Raw genomic sequence first — 22,122 nt, 5'->3', positions numbered from 1 at the left:
ATGTGAAAATTACCAAATTATCAGTTTAATAAGTCACAGCTGCAAAATAATATACACGAATTCTTTACAGACGAATGGAAAAACTAGTAGAGGCCGACCTCGGGGAAGGTCAGTTTGGATTCCGTAGAAATGTTGGAACACGTGAGGCAATACTGACCCTACGATTCGTCTTAGAAGCTAGATTAAGGAACTGCAAACCTACGTTTCTAGCATTTGTAGACTTGGAGAGAAGTTTTGACAATGTTGACTGGAATACTCTCTTTCACATTCTGAATGTGGCAGGGGTAAAATACAGGGAGAGAAAGGCTATTTATAATTTGTACAGATACCAGATGGCAGTTACAAAAGTTGAGGGATATGAAAGGGAAGCAGCGATTGGGAAGGGAGTGAGACAGGGTTGTAGCCTCTTCCCGATGTTATTCAATCTGTATATTGAGCAAGCAGTGAAGGAAACAAAAGAAAAATTCAGAGTAGGTATTAAAATCCATGGAGAAGAAATAAAAACTCTGAGGTTCGTCGTTGACATTGTAATTGTGTCAGATACAGCGAAGGAATTGGTAGAGCAGTTGAATGGAATGGATAGTGTCTTGAAAGGAAGATATAAGAAGAATATCAACAAAAGCAAAATGAGGATAATGGAATGTAGTCAAATGAAGTCGGGTGATGCAGAGGGAATTAGATTAGGAAATGAGACACTTCAAGTAGTAAAGGAGTTTTGCTATTTAGGGAGTAAAATAACTGATGATGGTCGAAGTAGAGAGGACATAAAATGTAGACTGGCAATGGCAAGGAAAGCATTTCTGAAGAAGAGAAATTTGTTAACATCAAGTATAGATTTAAGGGGCAGGAGGATTGGGGAGAAGAGAGATTTGTGGCACAACTTGACTAGAAGAAAGGACCGGTTGGTAGGACATGTTCTGAGGCATCAAGGAATCACCAATTTAGTATTGGAGGGCAGTGTGGAAGGTAAAAATCGTAGAGGGAGACCAAGAGAGGAATACACGAAGCAGATTCAGAAGGATGTAGGTTGCGGTAGGTACTGGGAGATGAAGAGGCTTGTACAGGATAGAGTAGCATGGAGAGGTGCATCAAACCAGTCTCAGGACTGAAGACCTCAACAACAACAACAACAACAACAACAACAACAACAAATTTACATTTCATAGTCCATAGAGTTAAGAGTCTTCCTTGAATTCCAGAAAACAGTTTCCATCCTTTTCTGAGAGCTATGATACCTTAATTGTGTTTTGGATATATGTTTTAGACCAACATTTTCATCAAGTTTTAAAATAGCATTACTTTTTGTTACATCTCCATTCACACTTCATTTAATACAATATACTTCACTTCAGCTACCCTTTTTATCAAATGAATTTTTGTGAATACTTTATTTGAAAAGACTCAAAAGCAACCAACAGTTGAATTTAGCTGCCTGTTTATCAATGCAAAAAATGGAGCAGATTTCAGTTAGGGCTGCTTGGTATAAATGATGATGAGAAACTGTCCAACAAAAAGTTTTCCAATTTATTCACTTAAAAACAGTTACTTTAAAAATAAATAACAATACAGTTGTTTCAATTGCGTGTATTGAGACACTACACCATTTATATCAGTGTGTAACATTTTCCATCAAAAGAAAAGCAAAATTTAATGATATTAATCTCTCGGCAAGACAATTTTTTCCATGCCATGTTCATTGAAAAGTTGGTGATGGTTATCAACAGTACAAGTAATTAATCCATACAATATATCCAAGGAAATAGTAAGTCTGAATCACATACTCACCATCAGATTTTGTTTCAGTGAAGTATCTCGATGCTGCATCATTTTTCACAACTTCACGTTTCATAATATGTAGCTTTGTGGGAGACTTCCTGCGAAGATCACTAACTGATGGTATTGTACGTGGGTGTAAGCTTCGTCGTGACATGTTTGGTGGATTGATTACACCTGGTGAAATTTCCTTCCTGTCAGTTGACGAACGTGAATATGTATAGTCTGTCTTTGGGAAAACCCTGTTGAAGAACATGGGAAATGAAATTTTCAACTGATGGTGTGCAACATTTTCTGGAAATAACTTTTTTAAAACGTAAAATCTCTCAATAATTAAAAATATCAAGAAATCAAAGGATTCTTGGCAGCTAGTTTTATGTGGTATTAACATGGTGACTCTTCCCAATATTTTTGAACTATATAAAACAACTATTGTATGTGGGTAGATTCAATTACATATTGAAGAAACTATACAATTGATGAAGTGTTTCGGTTGCTAATGCATGGTGCCAAAAACACAGATTGGGGTAGCTTAAGCGTTTGGCACCACTTTCCCAACTCTCAACCAAATTCAACATAAAATAGACCTACAGGTCATTATGTCACCGCTGCTAAGATTTCTTATTCAAATTCATTGGCTTCACCAACTCACAGCCTAACTGTCACCTTCCAACCTAACCTAGACCTTGAGCTATGCTACAGATTAGACTCACCAAAAACTAATATAGCACCAAAATGAATTTTCAAGTGTTCTGTTCCTGCATGTATGATATGACACACAACATTGTGTTACTGTATGAAGTCGATACCCAGTGTCGTTAGTTACAATTCATCCCACAGATTGTAAGCTGTTCGTTAAGTCACCAAGGGAAGAACGTGTAATGATTCTCATATTTCTATGAAGCCTCTTCCTGTATGTATCTATTCTGCTACACAGAAAGTGACAAACAGAACTACTCCCCCTCCCTCCTCACACGTAGCTCTCAAATCACTTCATAGTGCAGAAGTGCAACTATCGACACACATATAATTCAATCCTAAATGTTACGTGATTTTGCTTGTGAGGAAGTGCTCAGACATAAAAAGTAATCGTTACATGAAGGATGTGCTGTTGTTCCCATGAACTGAGTGGAACACTTTCATACTGTCACCAGTCCTCAAGAGAGCTCTAATAGAATAATTTTTCATTTTAAAATTAGTATGGGTAATAAAAGTAAAGGTACAGTTAGAACCAAACCACAAAACCAAGCAGGAACTTAAAATAATGATGCGATTTAGCCTCAGTTAAACAGTACTTGAATAGGCAGACAAGATCTGTAAAATGCATTTACATACTCATTGCCACCTTTGTAAACTGTAATTGCATGGAAAGATCAGGTCAACACAAGAAAACACATTTAAATAGAACTACAAAATGCAATGCATTTTGTTTTATCTTTACTAATATAAAAAAGGGACACATGGCCACTAAAAATCATGGAAAGTTCTCGACCAATTTAACTTCAAATTTTTACACACTTCTCCAATCAACACATTCAGATGGGCCTGAGATATGTATTCAAACAATGGACTGCAGAGGTTTTCTGTTGAAACGGACCATGAGAAAGAAAATTACAATTTCCCTTTCTTTCTTGACGATGCTTTTAACTAAAACAGCAATGTATTCACACCATTGAGGATATTGTTTTTCCCATACACACTGTTTCTCAACACACACAACTTTAAACAAAGATAGTATATTGTACACACAGTCAGTTAACAGAAAATCAGTATGTAAGGAGAGTTCTAGTTCCAAATTATGATTAGGATACTACTAAGCACCGTAAGTCACACAAAACTTTGAACTGCATCTGACAAACAATATTGTTTTGGAGCTAGTAACAAACTTAAGGAATACTGATCAATTGGTACTATAGCCACCACTGAAGACTAGGTTTGGTATCAGTAAGTATATAAATTCAATGAATCCAGCTTGCTTTTTGGCACACACTTTGGGCCTTAAATTCGTGTTCCTGTAATGGGCACCTACTACACCATCTCCATTCTATGAAACTTTGTAATGGTACCCGTTTGCAGGAGAAACTAAGAAAAGTAATGTCACTGAAGCTACTATACTATCAGATTCAGCATCTGGACAACACTCTCATAGCAAAGACCAACTCATTGACCTATTCATTTTATGCGACTTCACTTCTCTACCAAGGTTTCATTTGCAATAAGGTCTCAAGGTCAGAATTCAAGAATGTTGGAATTGATTTATGGTCAGAGTTATTCACATTGTCAGTTTTATGTAGCTCTTTCACGAACTAGAAGTTTGGAAAACCAGTTAGGCTTACCCCACAGCACCCAAAAAACCACTGTATACTCTGAAGTAATTGTGTACAAAAAATTAAAAACCTTAAAACAAAAAAATACCCGAGATACCCCAGATTAGGACGCATATTCAGTCCCCACAGACATTTAACAATTGTTAAACATCGTCAGGATCGCTAGTATGATACAACGAAAGACTATCAAGATACCTATGTTGGCTTCAGCAACTCGCATCCAAACTATGATCTAATCTAGACTGACGATAATAAGGGCCACTAATGAACATTTTACATAATAAATGAGCGATGCAAAAATATAGAGCAAGGCCTCTTGTGCGATGAGAACTCTCTTTAAAATAAGGGCCAAAATCAATGTGTGCACTTTCATCTGATACCAATTGCATGGAAGGCATTGGATATTTTCATGTATCGGACAAACTGTTGTATAAGTAACTTATTTTATTATATAGCATACGAACTAAAAATCTTGCTCCTTTTTTCTCACCAACAATACAAAGTATAAATCAGGGAACGTTGCAACTTTCGAATTTATCGTAGCTTATTCTTAAAATCAAGAAGCAAGCTGACGATCAATAATAATAAAAAAAACTTTCATTAGTTAGTCATAATTCATGGAGTAAAGTAGTGGCTTCAGTCACACTGAGCACTGTACCAATAAACAGCTTTTTGCATAAATTGCACAGAAACAAGAAGTTCTTTCTCTCTTATACCTACAAGTCGATTGGCGTACATGAAAAATATAATTAAATTGGTGCGGCATGAGGAAAGTACATACCACAATGTTTACACAAAACGGCTGTATAATTAGTGTTTAACAGTTTTCCACATTCCCGGCGTTGACGCATGAAACAGTACTCAGCACTACTAATTAAACCACGGGGGCAACAGCGTCCGCAGTTTCGCACAGTAGTACGGCAGCACAGCAGTCGCTCGCTCACCGCATGCGTCTCGCAGTGCTAGGCGGCGCACTCCTACCCCAGCGTACCTTCCTTCAGACTCACCCTGTGGGAAGGATCCCATCTGCCGAACAGTGGACAGCTACAACGCACCAACAGGCGCAGACTTGCCGTCGTTGAAAGGATTCGAATGGGGCAAGGAAGGCACTACAGGCTTCAGCCGCCTCGCTTGTCCACCACGACCAGGAAACCATCTCGTACCACTGGTCAGGTGTCGTGAACGGTACAACATCGATTGAATTCGCTGCCACTGTCATTTCTATGGCACTTTGTTTTGGGTAATAAGAGATCTTCATGAATATCCTGGATAAAAAGAAAAGGGCCGTCTTAATTCTACCTCAGTTATGGATCGACGAAGCAAATTTGAACATTTTGCAAAACCACCACCTCGTTTCGCTACGATTTAGCCAGTTCGACTGTGTGGTGACATGAGCGCCAGGTTTGAAGCGTTGACTGCTCTGAGCACATGTATGTCAGTAACCTGTTGCTCTACGTAAGCCTCTGCCCACTAGGAAAGTTCGCACGGCCAAAGGACAGTCTTATCGTTTCAAGACAAGCTGCCGTGGTGTACGATTTCAGGCGAACCTGTTTACATTTCTGGCGCCTTGTTTTGTCAAGGACTGATCTCTCCATCCAAAAAGAGCCACATAGTTACGACACACAGCACGAGCGAGGCCTCTCGGTCGTTAATACGGTGAACTATTTCAGCTGCAGTCCCAATGCGCTTCTCGGAATAACTTTCGAATGCACACACGATGTGTTTTGGAAAGCCACCGAATTAACCTTTGAACACCTGGAACAACCACGAAAAATAAGTCATGAATACCGCGTTTTTCCACAAGACTGGTACCAGGAGAACCTTATCGCAGACTGAACGGAAACAAGCAGCACCTAGCGATGGGAATGAATAGCGAATAAGTGCTAGGTTTTGTGCATATTGTGCTGCATTGTTGAGTAATCCATAAACATGATATTGTACACCACAAATGCTTAATTATTTTATTCAACCACAGGTTCCGATCATGATCACACTTTTGTTGCATGCGTCATGCGTTTGGGGGGGAGGGGGCGCCAAACGGTAAGTCGTTTGTGTGGAAAAATTTTCTCCGAGCAGCCCTGCGAACATTACGCAAGAATTTTAAGCTAAGACAATACTACGACTTGGGCCCGCTAACTCAAGATGACCATGGTACCATTGGTGTAAAAAAACCAGCCGTGAGGTGGCCGACAAAAATGATCTTAGAAACAGTAGAAATTATTTTCTCTTCAGTATTTACAGTATTCAGCGACGCCTGCCGAGGATTTGCAGCAAAGGATTACGGAAAAGGTAGTGACACATCAAAATTAATTACACCAGCAACGCTGTTTCTCTGGCGTCAACTTCATTGGATCTTTTATTTATTTTTTTCATGGCCTTAATGACCTACGTGTATCTATAAATATTTATCTACTTCGCAGAAATAGAAAATCTAAATATCGAATACGAGAACACTAATTCTGAGAATTAAGTTACCTTCGTGTCTCAAAGCAGCCTGTGAGACCGCCTCGAATTGTGATTCTAAATTTACCAGTTTCGAGGAGCATTTCAGTGTGGACTGACAACACTGTCATGTCAGTGTGCAAACTGGCAAAGCGCTCAACGCTTAAGTAGGCCAACGGTCCATCGGCTGTCTTATTTATGGGTCAAATAGACGCGCCTGAATAACGTATGACAATTTGGAAATCAGACAACCCAAGCGTAGTTTTTAGGCGGTTTACCCAAACATATGTACGTAACTGTGGGCCTACCAACGCCATATTGTATTCAGTTACTCAATTCGCAAATACATACATACAACAGCGTTAACAGGCTTCGCATGACGCGCGATGTGCACATGTGAACTCTACTATCACCCCCCCCCCCCCCCCCCACACACACACACACACACACACACACACACACACACACACACACACACACACACCCCTTAAGTCCCGTGCGTCTATAGTAAGACCGTGCATCCGAAGGGTAGTCGCAAGTGTTCAGAATCGCGCCAAAAAACAGACTGGTAATTTTTGTTTGTTTGTTTGTTTGCTGCTATATGCCTGCATTGAAATCTCCGCGCTGCAGTACCGAAGCATGTCGCCAGATTAAATGGCGCAGCCTAGACACACAGCGCAGTGTCGTGCGATGATTCTTTTCTGTATCAACGGAAATGCAGTTGTGATAAGCCAATCCAGGTAACTTCTTCAGCCGTCTCAATTGCCTGACACAGATGCAACGTTTCCGCTGCTATTGAAAACGAATTACTGCACGATACCACAAATTATAACTGGGTTGCAGCATCTCTAGTGGCGTGCTGAGGTATTCTGTCGCGGAGATTCCAATATGTACCATGGACGTGTACCTGCATACAAATAAAAATTTATTATGCTATTTCATTTTTTAAGTATTAATTACAACTTTATGATACCCCTTGTATAGTGCATGGAAGGAAAGTGGAGAACAAACGCGACTTGAGACGCGCAGCAGACACAACCTAACAAACGTTCATGATGAGGATGAAGTTCAAACGAGCTTATTTTCTCACTTATTACCACAAGATAGGGGTCAGTCGCTGGTGTGTTTGTTCAGAAAGGGATTTAAATAACCCTATTTTGAGAGATATCGGCATTAGTGACTGACTTTGATAAGGAAAGTATGCACACTGAAATTTATTTACTTAATAGCGGACACGACAAAGCTTAGCAATTGCTAAATATACATGGGAATTGGATATACATCCTAAATACCTTGTCCCCCCATTCTCTCCATACATCTATTCTCCCACCATCTCTCTGTGCATACCCTCTTTCCCCCTCCCTCCGACCACCACCTCTCCCTCATTTCTGTCTACAGGTTCAGTAGAGTATCGTGTAAAAGACTGAAGTAAATCCAAGATCTCTTCGAGATTTTGGTAACAACGCTTCCCCTTATTAAAACACAAAAAAAGAAAATCAACCAAATCGCTCTTACCGTTCTTAAATGATTTTTCACAACTGATTTTAATTTCCGATTCTTCCGGTTGATTTTCCAAAAATTTTCTTTCGTAAAAACCTTGTCATGAAAATTACAAACACATCAAAGTCAAAACTGAACCAAATATGTCGAGGCTTCTTAAACTTGTATTTCATACATGCGGCAATTGATGTTAATTTCCGACTTTTGCGTTGAATTTTCCAAAACATTTTCTTTCATACGAACTTTGTCCTGACAATAACGAAAGCAACAATAAACGATCAACCAAACCTGTCACGCCGTTCTCAGGTGGTGACCTTTCATACATGCGGGAACTGATTTTTATTTATATACATTTATTGTATGGCATAAATTAGGTGTTTCTGAATCAAAAGATTAGCTATACACACACAAAGATTACCAAACTACTACATAAAAACATTTCAACACAGCTCTCCAACATAACACAAATTACCAATATTATAGATAAATATCAAGGTCTTTTATATAGTTTATGACACTACTCGTCACTGTCAGGGAATCTTCGGAAGGACCCTCGCAGGCACATGCGGGACATGTTGCACAACATGCGCGACTGTAATGTCGTTTCACATTACTGAGTAGCGATGTCGGCAGGCGCCCCACACATGCCCAAAGCAAGTACCAATGCGGCCCCGGAAGTGAGCACCTATCACCCGTTCGGTAAACGATAAAACTCCCGCCGCACGATGCTTGATCTGTACCCCCCCCCCCCCAAATGTGTGTGTGTGTGTGTGTGTGTGTGTGTGTGTGTGTGTGTGTGTGTGTGTGTGTGTGTGTGTGTGTGTGTGTGTGTGTGACGTTAATAACCCACTTGTATACTGTCCGCACGTCTTCCGTGTCCAGCTCTGATGCGGTCCAACAGACCGACGCTGGTCAAATCCACGGGTTTCTCTGGAATGCATGGCAGTTTCAGGCATTGTAGAGAGCATTTTTGTTGCCAATATTGTTTCCATTCGCTGATAGCATGAAATTCATTTTCAATAAGAATCCTGGCTAAGATACGAGTGGAACGTCTTGATCTTAATCTTTTTCGGTTCACGCGAAATTTGTATTTCAATCTTGGGCGGTCGGAGGTATCAACAATACTCTCTTATTCACGTAGTAGCGCACTCTTCCGTCCGATAAGAGGTGACTCACTAATATCACAATCGCCCTCAAAACGAAAAACAATCGCCCTTCCTGTCAGGAAGGTCGCAGTTCGTAGTAATAGACGGCAAATCATCGAGTAAAACTGAAGTGATACCAGGTGTTCCCCAGGGAAGCGTCCTGGGACCTCTACTGTTCCTGATCTATATAAATGACCTGGGTGACAATCTGAGCAGTTCTCTTAGACTGTTCGCAGATGATGCTGTAATTTACCGTCTAGTAAGGTCATCCGAAGACCAGTATCAGCTGCAAAGCGATTTAGAAAAGATTGCTGTATGGTGTGTCAGGTGGCAGTTGACGCTAAATAACGAAAAGTGTGAGATGATCCACATGAGTTCCAAAAGAAATCCGTTGGAATTCGATTACTCGATAAATAGTACAAATCTCAAGGCTGTCAATTCAACTAAGTACCTGGGTGTTAAAATTACGTACAACTTCAGTTGGAAGGACCACATAGATAATATTGTCGGGAAGGCGAGCCAAAGGTTGCGTTTCATTGGCAGGACACTTAGAAGATGCAACAAGTCCACTAAAGAGACAGCTTACACTACACTCGTTCGTCCTCTGTTAGAATATTGCTGCGCGGTGTGGGATCCTTACCAGGTGGGATTGACGGAGGACATCGAAAGGGTGCAAAAAAGGGCAGCTCGTTTTGTATTATCGCGTTATAGGGGAGAGAGTGTGGCAGATATGATACACGAGTTGGGATGGAAGTCATTACAGCATAGACGTTTTTCGGCGCGGCGAGACCTTTTTACGAAATTTCAGTCACCAACTTTCTCTTCCGAATGCGAAAATATTTTGTTGAGCCCAACCTACATAGGTAGGAATGATCATCAAAATAAAATAAGAGAAATCAGAGCTCGAACAGAAAGGTTTAGGTGTTCGTTTTTCCCGCTCGCTGTTCGGGAGTGGAATAGTAGAGAGATAGTATGATTGTGGTTCGATGAACCCTCTGCCAAGCACTTAAATGTGAATTGCAGAGTAGTCATGTAGATGTAGATGTAGAAGGCAACTTATTAAACTAAAAAGTAACTTTAGCGAAATGAAGCAGAAACCAAATTAAAAGCAGTTGGCAATTTGGGGTTCACTCGACGTAATAAATGCCTGAAAGGTTCATGGGCGTAAAAAAATACCAGCCAACGCAACGCCCGTGAAGCTTTCCAGCAAAACCAATCTGTTAGAAAGCTCACATCGTTATACAACTGTGAACTCAAAATTCATACATAATAATTCCAATCCCAAAGAAAGCAGGTGTTCGACAGATGTGAAAATCACCGAACTACCAGTTTAATAAGCCACGGCTTCAAAATACTAACACGAATTCTTTACAGACGAATGGAAAAACTGGTAGAAGCTGACCTCGGGGAAGATCAGTTTGGATTCCGCAGAAATGGTGGAACACGTGAGGCAATACTGACCCTACGTCTTATCTTAGAAGCTAGATAAAGGAAAGGCAAACCTACAGTTACAGCATTTGTAGGCTTAGAGAAAGCTTTTAACAATGTTGACTGGAATACTCTCTTTCAAATTCTAAAGGTGGCAGGGGTAAAATACAGGGAGAGAAAGGCTATTTATAATTTGTACAGATACCAGATGGCAGTTACAAAAGTTGAGGGATATGAAAGGGAAGCAGCGATTGGGAAGGGAGTGAGACAGGGTTGTAGCCTCTTCCCGATGTTATTCAATCTGTATATTGAGCAAGCAGTGAAGGAAACAAAAGAAAAATTAGCAGTTGGTATTAAAGTCCATGGAGAAGAAATATTAACTTTGAGGTTCGCCGATGACATTGTAATTCTGTCAGAGACAGCAAAGGACTTGGAATAGCAGTTGAACGGAGTGGACAGTGTCTTAAAAGGAGGATATAAGATGAACATCAACAAAAGCAAACCGAGGATAATGGAATGTAGTCGAATCAAATCGGGTGATACTGCCGGAATTAGATAAGGAAATGAGACAAAGTAGTAAACGAGTTTTGCTATTTGGGGAGCAAAATAACTGATGATGGTCGAAGTAGAGAGGATATAAAATGTAGACTGGCAATGGCAAGGAAAGCGTTTCTGAAGAAGAGAAATTTGTTAACATCGAGTTTAGATTTAAATGTCAGGAAGTCGTTTCTGAAAGTATTTGTATGGAGTGTAGCCATGTATGAAAGTGAAACGGGGACGATAAACAGTTTAGACAAGAAGAGAATAGAAGCTTTCGAAATGTGGTGCTACAGAAGAATGCTGAAGATTAGATGGGTAGATCACATAACTAATGAAGTATTGAAGAGAACTGAAGAGAATTGGAGAGAAATTTGAGGCACAAGTGACTAGAAGAAGGGATCGATTGGTAGGGCATATTCTGAGGCATCAAGGGATCACCAATTTAGTATTGGAGGGCAGCGTGGAAGGTAAAAATCGTAGAGCGAGACTAAGGGACGAGTACACTAAACAGATTCAGAAGGATTTAGGTTGCAGTGGACTGAAGACCACAACAACAACAACGTTACTCCATCCCACGCACTGGAAAATACTTTATATGCCTTGGCACTGTTTCCACAGGATGATTGATAAGCTGCTGTTCAAGCAAGTCAGATTCTTCGATGGCGGCCATTCTCAGATCATTCCGGTGAGTCCTGCGACGGCGGTCTACAAGTTTAAACTGCACATAGCAGATACCGCAGGCTTTTAAATTCGATTTATTCCTGCATTCTGCAAATAGGTTTCCAAGTGGTGGTGCAACACTCTCTTGCATAACGGACTTAAAGACGAACCCAAAGCGAGAATAAATGTGGGGCTGGACAACAGGTTGGCGGACTCTTTTCAGATACCGCACAGCCCTCAAAGTACCGCCGATAGTGATGAAATTCATCAGATATCCATAATTCATACAGGCCCAAAATATGACTCAACATCCTCCGCACTGAAACCGTGGGAGTGCATTCCTAAGACGTGCACCTCCACTAGGGTTGCAAGGTCCAAAAACTGAAAAGCCAGGTTCTGCGTTATATTTAGCCGGATATTTTGCCCTAAAGGACTGACTTCCTAACTAAATAGTCTTAGAAATGGAGTCTACTGGGTACTTTCTATCGTTATTAATAATCAATTACGATCAGTTTTCTGCGACAACAGCCTTAAAAACGCTTAGCCTGTGGAAAAAAGCAGTAAACAGCCTTATAATTTGACTATTATGAATTCAGTGCTCAGTCTTCTTAACGGATGTCTTCTTCCTAGGATAACCTTGTGTCAAAATAAACTAAAATATATTCATTAAACATAATGAGGAATTATGTATTCCTCTTGCATGGAAAAATAAAAGATCAATAGCTTTGGCCATTTCAATTAGATTTATGAAGAAATAACAATATTCTATAGCTAAGTATTAATATTTCTCATTTGAAATCACTATCAAGAACGCTATGTTCCTTGGAAATAATTTTGTGGAATTCTAGGTAGGGTAATTTAAAATTACAAAATCATCATCATCTTTATGGTTGTGTCTGTTTTTAATTTATTGCCTTCTTTTGTCCTTCGGGCGTTTGTGAAAAGAACCACCCTGGAATTGTAATATTTTGCCAATTTCAATAACTCCGAATGAAATTCTTTATCCTTCTTTACACTTAGCCCTCGATTAGGTTGTTAGCTTGGAAGGGGCCTTAGTTACGCGTTCTCTATCTCGTCGCTGAAAAACGGCATATGTGGCCGTGCACGACCGTAAACATCGGATTTCTTGCAGCCCTTGGCTCCACACTTTTCCTGCATACAGCCCAGACTTAGCCCCATCCGATTTTCATCTGTTTCCAAAACTTACAGAACACCTTCTCGGACTTCACTTTGATAATGATGAACTGGTGCAAGCAAGAGGTGGTGATGTAGCTCCGTCAACAAAATAAAAAAATCGACCGGTCCCTCTTTTGAGAGAAATGTGTTCGTCGGCAGAGTGACTACGTGGAGGCATCAATATGTAGACATGAAGAATGAAAAAACAGAATGTTAATAATGTGTGTTTTATTTAAAATGCTTTAAGAATTTTCACATTAATTTGGAGACAGTATTTTCAGCACGCCCTCCTATCAGAAACACGGCTGAGAAGTGATAGCCGCGGGTCGCATGAGCTCTTTATTTGGCACGCAGTTTGACAATCACTGTTCTGTACCATGGCACGGACTATTGGACGATAGTGATGCATTTACGTACTGACTAATCATTGTCTTACAGAAGTCGTCGTGTAACTAGAAGGCGTGGTTCTCGCTGAGGCGATACGGGGTACGACATATTTATTTATGCATCAGACGTATCAATTACGAAACAGTGTTGGCTGCACGGTATGTGAAGAAAACACTAAAATTTTAGTTAGGACAGGGCAACGGTGTGTTACTTAAAATTTTGGTTACATTCAAATTACAGTGCATTTTTACTCGCCAAAAGGCTGTAAAATCAATCCTTGGGTATCGGGAGGCTCGAACGAAATTCATACTGCGTGTAATACCAGCTGAATGATTAATCCACGGCGATCATTCCTACACCCTGCAGTAGGCAAAGAACAAAAAGATATGGCACCAGAGGAAACCGGTGCACTTATGAGCAAAAATTCTAAATCATGTCACTTGCGTTGTTTTCCCCAGATCGAGAGATGTGAACATTTATCTACTTGGCTAATTACAAGCAGCAGCCTATTAAACTGAAAGGCCACCCTTAACAACAACAACCTGCAGTGGAAAATTAAACTGCCCTGTAGCGTACTCCCGGAAATGAATTCATCAGTAGCGAATATAAGGTATTAGTTGGTGTGATGTTTGTCCAAACTAGCCTGATTGTGTGTCTCGAATTCCATATCAATAGTCACTTCAGTTTCACCTCTCTATTCGTATCTCACACAGCAGCACTACAGGTTCTCATAAAACATGTTCATATAAATAAACTGGCTGATACGTCTTAGTATATTGTTGGATACATCATTTCCAATTGCTGGGTGAGTAGGCCTAACCCAAACTAGGAAGTTTACTGAATTGTGCTGATTCTCAGACGCTGTTTAAAGGATTCCTCTCCCAGAATACAGTTAAGATCGATACATGGCATGGCAGTGCCCACCACAGCGGAGCTACAAACCCCGATCACCATACAGAACAATATGAAACAGTATTTGAAGAGTGGATTGTCAAACGTTCTGCATGAAAAATTTCATATGTCAGGATGATACAAAAAGGATTAATCTCTTTTTGTACATAATTACGCTGCACACTTATCACTGCAAAAGTGATAAATCATAAAATAAATACTTTACCGACTGAAATATGCAAGTACGACTCTCAGCTGTCCTCCCATCAATACATCATCTCCTACCTTCCAAATCTCTCAGAAGTTCTCCCGCCTACCTTACGCGACTAGCACACTCTACAAGCCAAGGGACTGAGGAGATATAGTTTAGCCACAGCACTGAGGAGATATGGTTTAGCCACAGCCTCGTCAACTGTTTTCAGAATGAATTTTTAACATGTGGCGGAGTGTGCGCTGATCTGGAACTGAATGTCGGACCGGGGCTCCAATCTGGTAAGTTTCAAATCGTCACACACACTACTGCAATGTGAAAATTTATTTTGGATAGAAAATAAATATTTTATTAAGAACGTTCTAGGTACCACACCAGGAAACTCATTGGTTCAAAGTGCCAACAAGAAAGTTTTTGTTTCAAGTGCCGTTAATATTGATGAACTGCGTTTGTTTATCATAATACAAGTTCAGAAATACTGCAGTAACGTTCTAAATGTAGTCAACACTAAACCATTTCTCGTCTCTCTTTAACAAGAGAACAACAAAATTAAATTCACGAAAAAATTTCGCAGCACTGACTATTTCTTAAGCAACTCCAATCTTGGAATAAGATATCGTTAAGTTTACTGTTGAACTCCCTGTAGTGTTCACGTACATGGTGACACAGAAAACGGGAACATCTCCACAATACAATAAAACTATAACTAAAGAAGGAAAGAAATTGCACTCATGGTAACTGAAACCTTACAACTTTGCCATTTACTAAATACTGATAAGCATTCATCATTTTTTAAACAATACGTCCTTTAGATGGCGTCCTCCTGCACGAATAAATTCGTGAAATCTGCTGTCGAGATCCCTCATTGACGGCTGCAGCGTCTCAGGTGCGATACTGTGAACTGCATCCCGAATTCTCTGTTTTAGCTCACTCACGGTTCTTGGTCGAGTCGTGTAGACTTTGCTCTTGAGGTATCACCCTAAGGAAAAAAATCACAAACGGATAAACCTGGCAATCAGGGGGACAGGGAATGTTACCGAATCATATCACACGGTTGTCAAACAATTCTCGCACACATACAACTGATTGCCGTGCAGTGTGTGATGTCGCTCCGGCCTATTAAAACCAGCCTTCTTGAACGTTTGTTAAGTTGTTTAATGCAGGTGTAAAGAAAGCTCGTAACATATACACATAACGATCTGCACTGACAGTTATTGTGTTGTCCTGTTCATTTGCGAGAAAATACGGTCCTATAATCCCATGTGATGAAACAGTACATCATACTGTCACTTTACTAGCGCGTAAAAGGCTCTCACGAACGTCATTAAGATTTGTGTTTGTCCAGTAACGGTAGTTCTGTTTATTCACATACCCTGTGAGATGAAAATGTGCCTCATCTGACATCCACAACTTTCATGGTCAACATCCACAACATTCTTCGTCGTTGTTTATTTTTGTTATCACTTGCTGACAGAATCCTAATCGTAACCGGTAATCGTTCAATTGTTGCACCATCTGTACTTTGATCGGATGAAATCAAGATGAATTCTGCGAACACTCTCTCTCGACATTCCAACCACTTCTCCTTGCTTACGAATTGAACGTCGTGGGCTTCGTAAGACGGATTCGCGTACATCAATGTTCACTGGAGAACGCACACTTCTTGGTCGTCCTGTTGGTTTCTTCCTGAGGGCAAATCCAGTCTCTTCAAAACTATTAATGCAACATTTTACCGCCTGTTTCGACGGCATCATGGCGCCCTAAATTATAAAAATGTGTCGAAACTCTCTCAGCGCCGCTAGCAAACTATCATTGGTTTTATAAAACATTTTTATGGCTAATGCACGCTGTTGTTCGTTCCACTGATCCATGATTACTGAAATGGCAGACTGTTTACTCACACTGTTACGAACCCGCAGCGCTGTCACCTGCACATAGCTCATATCAAACATTCGCGCTGTTCTGTGTCACCCTGTAGGAACGGTATCGTCGACAAGTTTTAATACGAAGCACAGAATGTTTTACATCGGCCATGACATGTCCTCTTTTGAATACACTTACACTTTTCCATTCTTTTGTTTCTGAGTAAGACCTTTTAATAGGTATTTGAGATGGAGGAGTATGAGACACTTTGATGGTACTGCATTTGGAGATCTTAAGACGCCTGCACCGTCAACAATGCTCCAGTAACATGCACTGGAATTACATGGAATGAGTTCATACCTGTAGCTTTAGCTGACTCTATACACTTGTGTAACTCCATTACAAATGTGTCTCATTGATACTAACCGAAGTTTATTTGCACTCTAGTTAACACACAAACTGTTCAGCAACTAAATGGAAGAGAACTTAGCGCAAGGCACTTCCTACTTCGGAGGGAAGCACTGGTTGACACAAAAGGTCATACGTCAACCAGCAATTTTTGAAACAATTTTTCCATGATTTGGCATTTGGAACAAGTCAAGGAACATGCAACAGAACACAAAAGCGGTCAAAACGTATTTTGTAAAAAAAATTGTACTTGGAAATGTCTTGTCATTTCCACTCTTCATTTACAGACACAATAGTGGCTTAAGGAAGTTTTTTTAAGAACAACGGAACGTGGAACGCATTCTTCTGGGTGAGAGGAAACTACTAATGTTTTATGAAGATTTGTAAAATAACCCAAATCATGTAATGACAGGTCGTTGTGAACAGAGCAGGCGTTATTTTGGGTCATTTTTTATTTCAATATATTGTGACAGAAGTTGGCAATACACGCATCCGTTTAAACCGATCGTTATTTCAGTACGATAGGACGCCTTTCTATTACGCTACGAACAACGCGAACTTCTTAATGTAGTATTTCCTGGCCATGGCTGATCTGTGTTTCCTGAGTCGCCATGGCAAGAAGTACAGATCTCACTGCTTTTGGTTACCTGACATCTATAAAAACATAGTTACCAGAAAATGTTATGGTGCAATTGTTGAACTGTATCTTTCAGTCAGTAATGTAGTAATGAGAAGGAAAAAAAATAGCTCCCAAGACATGGAAGCATATATATTACCACTTTTCCTTGAAAATCATGATACGCAGGTTGATATAACTGACAATCTAAAATCATGATGCGCAGATTGATACCATCGACGATCAATAATTGTTTACGCCAGAAAAGAATATCAAAGATTAATTACATGTATGCAATGAAGATTGTTTTTACGAAGTATTGTTAAGTTAGTTTGCGTGCGTGCTCCTCTGTCGCATCTGTGTTTAAGGAAAAATCCCATCGTGCTGTAAGGGATGAGCTCAGATCTTCTCTCGTGTTTCTCGTTCTGTGCTACGTACTTATGCTATTATTGTTATTCATTTTGGGGGTATGACTATTATCACAACTGGCAGTCTACCGTAGAAATTACTGTGAATTTATTTAGTTGATCACAACGCTGTGCACATAAAGAAAGGTAAAAAAACTTCTAGTTGTAACGTTCTTCATCAGAAGTACAGATGGTCAAGGCCTATTCCGGGCTGGTTAAAAAAATGTGCGCCGCTTCGCTGGTTTCATAACACTTCGCATTTAAGTACGGACGGTAGCGTTCTGAAGGCCCGAAGAACAGTGAAAACATTCTTTACGGATCAGAGGAGCGCACGTTGCATCACATGGGGAGGCAGAAAGCGTTATAAATAACTGACCCGTTTCGAGGGCAACAGGAATGCCGCGACACAGCAACCCATATTAACCAACCGTCTAAGCATATCGCACACTACGTCACCATATGCGGCTGCGAACCGGTAGCAAGAACCAGTGGCATAGGTTATGGAGCATGTGCTCTGAGGTAGTGGCAGTGTACAGCACAGCTACACACACACACACACACACACACACACACACATTCTTTGGCATCTTGATCCATTTTACGAAGCCGTTTGCGAAAAACACGAGGAACGGGACGCAATCATCATCCTGCGTAACTTAAAAGCACTTACATTAGCTCCTTTAGGTTATCCTCACTATTGGTTTGTGTAACACAATTATATCAGTCTAACCTGTCCTGCTGGAATGGTGCGCAACTGCGTAACCGCTTCATTAGTCGCCGTAAGTACCTTTCCCTGTGATGGCACCGCTTGCTAGATATGAGACAAAACGAATGTTGGTTACTCTGCAGTGGCATTCTTATGAGACACGGTGCTTCACTCGCCGTCCATAACGAATGATGCACCTAACTGGCAACCACTGTGACAGCACACCCTTTGGACCGTTGCTTTCAAATGTAAAGAGAACAGGTTGCAGCGAGTCAATTAAGATTCTTTTTTCACTGTTTTAGTTTATGTAGTAAGGAGAAGCAATTATTTGTGCTCCCTTGTTTTATAAAACTTGATAATGGAGTAATGTAGTCCCGAAACATGTTGTGTTAAGAAAATCACACGTTTTCGACAGCTGGTTGTAATAATCTCCGTACTAATACTAGCAATGTCACTAACACACTCGGTTTTGTTAGTTGATTTTTCAATTACGTACATGACGGAATAAATGATATTAAAATTTTCTGCTTCTTTTCGTTTAGGTCATCTGAGGATCACGTTCCTTCGGATCGACTAAGTTTCTTCTAATCTCTATTCTTGCCTAATACCGTTTCTTTCTCATGCTTTTGCTACTTCCTTCCCTGTTAAGACTCTTCTATGCCTGATGGTTTCGTCCAGGGTATTATTCTGTCCTGAAAACCTACGGCACCCTGAATTTTTTGAAAGGAAGACTGCTATAAATCTCTTGTTTCCCGTATTCTCATTTCTTCCAGATGCCCTTGTGCCTCTTGGTTCCAGAACAGTTTCGTTCTCTTGTTCAAAAGAAACTGCATTACATGACGTGTCAAACTCCTCCCGTCCATTCTAATGCAGAATGTGTCCACAGAACATACTACTCTCCCCACACGGTGTCAGAGATTCTCTTTATCTGGGTATACAATTCCCGGTTCGCTAGTCTTATTAACATTTGTCTATTAACCTCCTCTATTTATTTAAAATAGTTATTTAGCCCTTCGTTTATTAACCATATATCCATCAACAAATACGAATTCCTTCACCCTCTCCAGCTCTCAAAATCACGAACAAACTTATTTTAAGATATATAAATATTCTACACGGTACCACTGTCTACTCATTCAGACAAGAGTATCCGCAAGTAGTTTGTTGTACACGTTCCATATTCAGGAGTTGTGGGTTCTAGCCTACCAAAAGTCAACATGGAATTCGTTCACTGACTACTTAGAGGTCCGTTTGCCTAACTGCTGACGGCTTCTGAGTAAAACTCCAGTCTGGTCTCTCATGAAACTGGCCTGTTAGACACCCACTGAGATACATCGTTGAGTTACAGCACAGTTAAATGGACGCGTAAGTTGTACAGATGTTTCAGTTTTTTGTCTTTGTTTTCTTTCGCGAGTGCCTAACAACAATGTCATTAATGTTCTCCATGACTCCGCTTTCACAATCGGCAGTTTGCACTGAGATGAGAAAAGTCATGGGATAGCGATATGCATACACGCAGATGAAGGTAGTACCGCGAACAGAAGGTATAAAAGGATATTACATAAGCGTAGCTCTCAATTTTACTCAGATGATTCGGGTAAGATGGTTTCCGGCGTGATTATAGCCGTACGACGGGAATTATTAAACTTTGGACGCCGATTTGTAGTTGGAGCTAGAGGCATGGAACATCAATTTCGAAAATCGTTACGGAATGCAATATTCCGCTATCCACAGTGTAAAGGTTGTGTCGAGAATACCAAATTCAGACATTACCTCTGACCAAGGACAAAACAGTGACCGACGGCCTACACTTAACGACCGAGAGCAGCAGCATATGGGTAGAGTTGTCAATGCTAACAGGCTAGCAATACTGAGTGAAATAACCGCAGAAATCAATGTGGCACATACGACGAACGTATCCGTAAGGGCAGTATGGCGAAATTTAGGATTAATGGGCAATAGCAGTAGACGACTGACGCGAGTGCCTTTGTTAACAGTACAATTTCGCGTGTAGCGCCTCTCCTGGGCTAGTGGCCGTATAGGTTGGGTCTAGGAGGACTGGAAAACTGAGGCCTGGTAAGAGCTGATGATAAGGGTTAGCGTGTGGCCCAGAGCCTACAAAGTCATAGACTGTCAACAAGGCACTGTACGAGCTGGTGGTGGCTTCATAATGGTGTGGGCTGTGCTTACATGGAAGGGACTGGGTACTCTGGTCCAAATGAACAGTCATTGACTGGAAACGGTTATGTTCAGCAACTTGGGAGACCATCTGCAGCCATTCATGGACTTTATGTTCCCAAACAAAGATGGAGATTTTGTGGCTGAAAATGCATCACGTCACAGGAGCACAGTTGTTCGTGACTGGTTTGTAGAACATTATAGACAATTCGAGCGAATGATTTGGCCACCCAGATCGCCTGACATGAGTCACATCGAGCATCTATGGGACATAATCGAGATATCAGTTCGTGTACAAAATCCTGCAGCGAGAATACCTCCACTACTATGGAGGCAGCAAGGCTCAATATTTCTGCAAGGAACTTACAACGACTTGTTGAATATATGCCACGAGTTGCTGTATTACGCCGAGTGACAGGAGGTCCGACAGAATATTTGGAGGTATCCCATAACTTCTGTCAACTCAGTGTTTACACCACCAAGTCCGTAAAAGTGTTTTCCAAAGCAGCCATGGTTAAACTTTAACCAAGTGGTTGGCGTACATTATCTTCCTGAAACGCTTCTCTTCCTGAACCAGTATGCTGCCTGTACTTCCGTGTGTTTTCTGAATGCTACGGGAATTAACCAGCATTTCAATCACACACTGGATTTATCGAGATAGGCACACAACTACGGACAACTGATGAAAATAAATGTGGATCTCATTTGTTTGGAATCTAAACCATACGTGCCTAGGAGGCACAAAGGCATATTTTCTAATTAGTGTAGCCTTATTACGCTCTGAAGATGACCCAAATTGTCAACAAGGTACTGTGCAAGCTGGTGGTGGCTCCATAACGGTGTGAACTGTGTTTCCATGGAATAGACTAAGCCCTCTGATCCAACTGAACCGATCACTGACTGGAAACTGTTATGTTCTGCTACTTGGAGACCATGTGCAGCCATTTATGAACTTCATGTTCGCAAACATGTCGCCAGGCCACAACTGTTCATCGCTGGTTTGAAGAACATTGTGGACAATTCGAGCGAATGCTTTTACCCCCCACATCCCCCTACGTAAATTGCATCGAATATTCGTGGGATATAGCCGAGAGGTCAGCTTGTGCACATCCTAAACCAACATCGCTTACGCATATAAGACGACTAAGGAGGCAGCATGGCTAAATATTTCTCCAGGCGACTTCCAACGTCTTGCTGAGTCCATGTTACGTCGCGTTGCTGCAGTACGTCGGGTAAAATGAGGTCCAGCATGATTTTAGACGCATCCCCGTTTTCAAGAAAGGACGTCGAACAGATGTGCAGAACTATATACCCATATCTCTAACGTCAATCAGTTGTAGAATTTGGGAACACGTATTATGTTCGAGTATAATGACTTTTCTGGAGACTAGAAATCTACTTTGTAGGAATCAGCATGGGTTTCGAAAAAGACGATCGTGTGAAACCCAGCTCGCGCTATTCGTC

At 40.8% G+C, this 22,122-nt stretch overlaps 1 protein-coding gene across 2 annotated transcripts in view; it reads right to left on the bottom strand.

Annotated features, from left to right (window-relative positions):
- Positions 1-22,122, bottom strand: part of LOC126334854 (klaroid protein-like) — a 170,494-nt gene that overhangs the window by 87,090 nt on the left and 61,282 nt on the right. For both annotated transcript variants that reach the window (XM_049997523.1, XM_049997524.1), the window contains exon 4: positions 1,786-2,015. In XM_049997523.1, coding sequence (XP_049853480.1) covers positions 1,786-2,015 — 230 coding nt within the window. The remainder of the gene's footprint in view (positions 1-1,785; positions 2,016-22,122) is intronic.

Source organism: Schistocerca gregaria, chromosome 2 (genome assembly GCF_023897955.1).
Source record: "Schistocerca gregaria isolate iqSchGreg1 chromosome 2, iqSchGreg1.2, whole genome shotgun sequence".
NCBI classification, from domain to species: Eukaryota; Metazoa; Arthropoda; class Insecta; order Orthoptera; family Acrididae; genus Schistocerca; species Schistocerca gregaria.
Note: the sequence above shows the minus strand (reverse complement) of the source record. Positions and strands in the feature narration are given on the sequence as shown.